This window comes from Leptodactylus fuscus, chromosome 4 (assembly GCF_031893055.1).
Source record: "Leptodactylus fuscus isolate aLepFus1 chromosome 4, aLepFus1.hap2, whole genome shotgun sequence".
Taxonomy (NCBI): Eukaryota; Metazoa; Chordata; class Amphibia; order Anura; family Leptodactylidae; genus Leptodactylus; species Leptodactylus fuscus.
In genome coordinates, this window is record NC_134268.1 from 177,602,449 (window position 1) to 177,608,211 (window position 5,763).

The window sequence follows — 5,763 nt, forward strand, 5'->3', positions numbered from 1 at the left end:
AACAAGTCCAGACAGAGGATGCCGTTTAGGAAAACTCTGGGCCATATAGTGCAATAAAAGAAAATTACTGCTGTAACCATTTATGGAGTGTAAACCGCTGCAGGCTTCTCAGCAAACCCTGGAGGACAAGCTAAAATTCCTACAAGTCTGCAAATTAAACATCACTATATATATATATATATATATATATATATATATATATATATATATATATAGTGTGCATGTGTGTTTGTGTGCATAGGCAATCACAGCTGGTTTATATCGAAGAAGTAGGGAAATAACTAGCAATTAACTCTTTGTAGCAATGAGGGGGTCAGAGGTATTAAGTGCTGCTTTTCCGGGGGTGCGGGCTGTTTGGGCTGTTTGGGACGCCCTCTGTTGTTTCAGAAAGAAAGGAACTTCAAAGAATGGTCACAAAAATGTGTGTAATATATGGCAGGTCTGCAAACTGTCTGGAATTCGCCTCTTAATGACTTTATAGCTGTCCAGCCGCAATTAAGATTTTCTACAGAAGCCTTTTCATTTGTTTTGTCTGGCGGATTGAGATAATGTGAAGAGCGGAAATAAGTGTCCTGCATTGTTCTGTAACACTGAAAATTCGAGCTTTCTTCTTGCAAAATATCCTTTAAGATTCTTAATACAGCGACCTAAACTGGGAGCTCCATTAACAGACACTAGCTGGTTAATATTGAAAATACCTGCAGGTAACACATGTGACCAGCAGATGGCAGCAGAACTCCACAGAACGCTTGGGATTGGATTTATGTTCCTGCTCTGCCATTGCTTCTCTTGAGAAAAAAAAATTAAAAGTTGTTTTTGCAAATTGCAAAATTGTGAAAGATTATTTCATTTACTGTCTATTTCTTTGGGCCTCAAGACTTATTGTATAATATATTTTAATGTTTCTACTTTTTCATTTCTTTTTTATTACATTTTTAAATATATAAGATTCCCATTCTGATTTTTTTCCCTTATTTTTTTTATAATTTTTATAATTTAACTATATTCCTCACACTCTCGTCATTGCTGCTGGTTATTTATCTAGCATTATATCTATGTATCTATTGTCTAACTTTAACTGTTCCTATTCTTTCATTGTTTCATTTATTATTTCTGCTTTAATTGTTGTTGTTGTTGTTGTTGTTATTATTATTATTTCTGGTTTTATTATTATTATTATTATTATTATTATTATTTCTGCTTTCATTCTTTTCATTATTATTATTATTTCTGCTTTCATTCTTTTTATTATTATTATTTCTGCTTTCATTTTTTTTATTATTTCTGCTTTAATGTATTATTATTATTATTATTATTATTATTATTTCTGCTTTAATTTATTATTATTATTATTATTATTATTATTATTATTATTATGTTGTTATTATTATTAATATTATTCCTGCTTTCATTCTTCTTATTATTATTTCTGCTATTATTATTGTTATTATTATTTATTTTTTTATTTCTGTTTTTGCTTTACTAATCTTTTAATATATTATGTAAACAAAATGGAAACAATATCTACAAATATTACTTATATTTTCCACCCTTTTCCACCCTTATTTACTAATTTCTAGAGTTCTTTATATGTATTTTATGATTTATTATTATTGTGTTTGTTTAATACATAAAATAATACAAATTCAACATATATTATTATTTAGAACAGTAATTCTCGAATTAAAGGATAGATATTATGCAACACAGTTATATGCCTGCTACATAGATCTAAATAATTCAACGTGGCCAACAAAAACAATGCAGAAGTCCCCACCTCTAATATTATGTCATCTTATTTATTTGTCCATTTCTTGGGCCTCTGCCTAAAGCCATCGTCACATGCCTGCACACAAGTATTCTACTATAAAGATGTGGACAAATATCTCTAGATTTCATTCTTTGTTGAATTAGAGCAGGTAAATAAATTATTAACGAGAATATTTCTTTGTGTTTTTTATGGGATGGAATGTATCACAGGAAAATTATTATTGCTGTAGTTATTTTTTTTATTTTTTATTTTTTTACAAACACCTATGTAGGAAGTTAAAAAAAAAAAAAAGAAAAAGAAAAGAAAACATCAATTTGTTGCCTGTAAGATATTTGCTTGTAAACAATTGTATATCAGCCGTGGAAATGTGCTGGGAAAGCAGAGATCAGAGCCTGGGATCCCTTTGTAGAACAGATGAGCAGAGCTGGAGCTTTTTAAGGTAGAATTTCCGGAGCAGCCATTCCCATTGAGTGTTTCAAGTTTATGATGTGCAATATAAAGGCTATAAAGCTTGTATGTGAGGAGCTGAGCCCTAGCACAAGCCATTGCAGCCGGCGCCTGCTCACCACTACCAGCCTGCACTTATGTCCTATGGATCTATTTATTAATCCTCTTCTGTATATAGACACATTGTATATGGAGCCTACAGAATAATCCACCTGGAGATGCCTGCACTGCTGAGCACAGGTAACCTGACAGTATGGATTACTGCAATATTCAATAGAACAATAACACCACAGGTCTCATCTAAATATTACATAGCATTAATGCCAAAGGTTCATGGTAATTATTAGTAAATATTTGCCTTGGCTTTGACTGGATTTAATTTGGCCTGAGGCGGTAAAATATTAATCAAGGAAATCTTTTATACGTCTTATGAATGTGTGTGTGTGTGTGTACATATATATATATATATATATATATATATATATATATATATATATATATATATATATATATATATACACATATATATAACATTTATTTATGTATACACATATGTAATATATTTGCAAATGTATGTGTGTGCAAATATATATTATATCTATGTATAGATAGATATTATATAACAATATATATTTAAAATATTATATATTATAATATATTTGAATATATATGTATAATAATATATTATATACAGGTTATAATATACTTGTGTATGTATACATCGTGTGTATGGCATATTTTTAACACACGAAAGAGTTAAAAAAATAAAATCTGTCCTGCATAATCTTTGTACAATATTTACATGCAATATTTACATGCTGAGTTTTTAGATACTCAGTTTTTTTTAATTTCTTTATAGATTTCTTTCACTATAATACACAGGCACCAGCAATAGAATGCTAAATGGTTACATGAACTAATAATTGGATCTATTTATTTGTTGTATATTTGCACATTATTAAGCACATTTGTCCCTGTCTTATACTAATACATCATTGCATTTGGTTTGTGGTTCATATCTGGGAGGGGCCTGGCTGTAGAAAATGAAAGCTTGCTTCTGTAGGTGAGGATTCTTTTGGGGTGCCGGATTATTAATAACCATGGCTATAGTATTGTGGGGACATTGATGCTTGCACTGGAGGATGGGTGTTGTTCCTGCATTGCACACAGATCGCTCCCACCTGTGATGCAGGATCAGATTGGATGGGAGAGTCAGATGGTCGCAGATCACGTGCAGGGGGAAGCTCAGTGCACAAGAAAATGGGGTTTTGTGTAAATCTGGGGGCTTAATGTTTCCATATATCAAGCTACCTCGTAAAACCGACACTGGAGCCACCCGGACCACAAATCACAGGTGAAGAATATGACTTCTTCCTATTATGTCAATGCTCTGTTCAGCAAGTATACGACTGGGGCTTCTCTCTTCCAAAACACAGAGGCCAGTTCGTGTTCTTTTAGCAATTCCCAGAGAAGCAGCTATGGAGCCGGCACTGGGGCATTCCCAGCTACAGCAGCACCCCCAGCCATGCCTGGTCTGTACAATGTGAACAATGCACTGTATCAGAGCCCCTTCCCTGGATACAGCCTGGGCACTGAAGCCTATAACCTCCATTGCTCAACGTTTGATCAGAACATTCCGCTTCTCTGCAATGACCTGGGCAAAGCCAACTGTGACAGCAAGGCGGAGGAATCTGCTCTGCACCCCCAGAGTGACAGTCATTACCGCATATACCCCTGGATGAGGTCCTCAGGTATGGGAATCCTCCATAACTCACAGTATAACAGCCTATAGGGCTCTCATATAGTGCAGGCGCCCATGTCAGGCAGCAAAGACCCCACTAAAATGTGTAGATTATAGATATGGTCAGAACATACAATAGCCATCAAAATATCTGAATTTCTAGTAAATAAATAGATAGTGATAGGATAGAAAAATGTATATAATGTTTGCATTGCATGCAATTAAACAGACTTTTGGTTGAAATTAATTTTATTTATTATGCAAATGATTGATCCAATGTAGAAGCTGTAGACTCATCCTATAAAGTAGTAATATTAGAGGGAATATATATATATATATATATATATAGATAGATAGATAGATAGATAGATAGATAGATAGATAGATAGAGAGAGAATGAGAATAGAGATGAATAAATAAATAGATAGATAGATAGATAGATAGACAGATAGGTAGATCCCAGAATTAAATATAGATATTCTAAAAATATTCTATATATTTTGATCAAATCTAATTTATTAGGTAGGAAAAAGTCCTAAAAACTATATTAAATGCAGCAATAAGACTAGAATGAGCCCAGGCCTTCTTACTATATTGCTCAGTATTTTTCTGCAATGACCCCCATGACTAATACACAGCACAACTTGTATATAACACATAGGTCCAGACAGGAAGAGGGGTCGCCAAACATACACCCGGTACCAGACACTGGAACTGGAGAAAGAATTCCACTTTAATCGCTACCTAACCCGCAGGAGGAGGATAGAGATCGCCCATGCCTTGTGCTTAACAGAGAGGCAGATCAAGATCTGGTTCCAGAACCGAAGAATGAAGTGGAAGAAGGAACATAAGGAAGAAAATGTCGGCAGCCCCGAAGCTGAGGAGCAGACCCCTGCAGCCACTACTCCTGCAGCTACTGAGGAGGAAGAGGAGGACAAGGTCACCAGGGATGAATGAATAGGGCCAGAGCTGTGCTATGGACTGGGAACCATTATGTGTATTTTATTTCAGTCATTCTTGATGCAGGCCATAGGCAGTGTCTTCAGCACAAGGGTGCAGCCTGCAGGGGAAACAGAAATATAGGTGTTATAGGATTATTTAATATGACATTAAAATCACACTATGTGAATATGAGACATAAACTACCTAAATATAATGCACAAGTGAAGTGCATTAGACCTTACTACCTAGTCATGACACATAATAGAATTCTATAATGTTCTATAGAATCTCACCAATGCTCAGAAAAGCCACTACCTATACTGTCTACTACCTAGTCCAATAATATAATACTACCTATAGTATATCTGCTATCTATTACCATGAACTCTGCACACAGCTGTGAAGTGACCACTGGTCACACCTTATATAGCCACACTACCACAATAATAATACAGAAAAATAGAATCAAAATCCACTAGACATCAGCATTGATCTCCTCCCCATGTAGTATATTTCATTTCTGTGCAATGATATTTGAAGTGACCACATTGTTTGTATTCCAGGGATTTGTATTGGTGTAAAGCGATGTTTATTTGTCATATGCAGTATTTCTAGATCTGCCTTTGTAACATCCTAGGACATTGTGTATTTGTCTACAAAAAAAAATAAAAAAAAAATAAGTTCATGAACAAAAATCTATAAATCTGGCGATTTGCACGTCTGTGTGTGATCAGTATTATCGTGAGTATTTTAAGTACGGTTCTGTACAAATAAATATGTAAAAAAAATCTGAAAAAAACCCTAAAGTATAAGTTGCATAATATATTTTCTTTTTGTTACGAATAAAAAAAATCGTGTTTGG

The 5,763-nt window shown here is 34.0% G+C and overlaps 1 protein-coding gene across 1 annotated transcript; it reads left to right on the top strand.

The window, feature by feature from the left end:
* Positions 1–3,558: 3,558 nt before the first annotated feature.
* HOXA7 (homeobox A7) lies at positions 3,559–5,704 on the top strand. The gene is made up of 2 exons (XM_075269827.1): positions 3,559–3,969; positions 4,621–5,704. The coding sequence occupies exons 1-2, from the start codon at positions 3,582–3,584 to the stop codon at positions 4,914–4,916; spliced, it is 684 nt and encodes a 227-aa protein (XP_075125928.1). The 5' UTR covers positions 3,559–3,581; the 3' UTR covers positions 4,917–5,704.
* Positions 5,705–5,763: the final 59 nt, after the last annotated feature.

Bases quoted from the DNA above. Each gene is read 5' to 3' on its own strand.
- HOXA7 (XM_075269827.1), top strand. From the start codon at position 3,582: ATGACTTCTTCCTATTATGTCAATGCTCTGTTCAGCAAGTATACGACT. The intron at 3,970-4,620 runs GTATGGGAATCC...TATAACACATAG, and splicing joins CCCCTGGATGAGGTCCTCAG to GTCCAGACAGGAAGAGGGGT.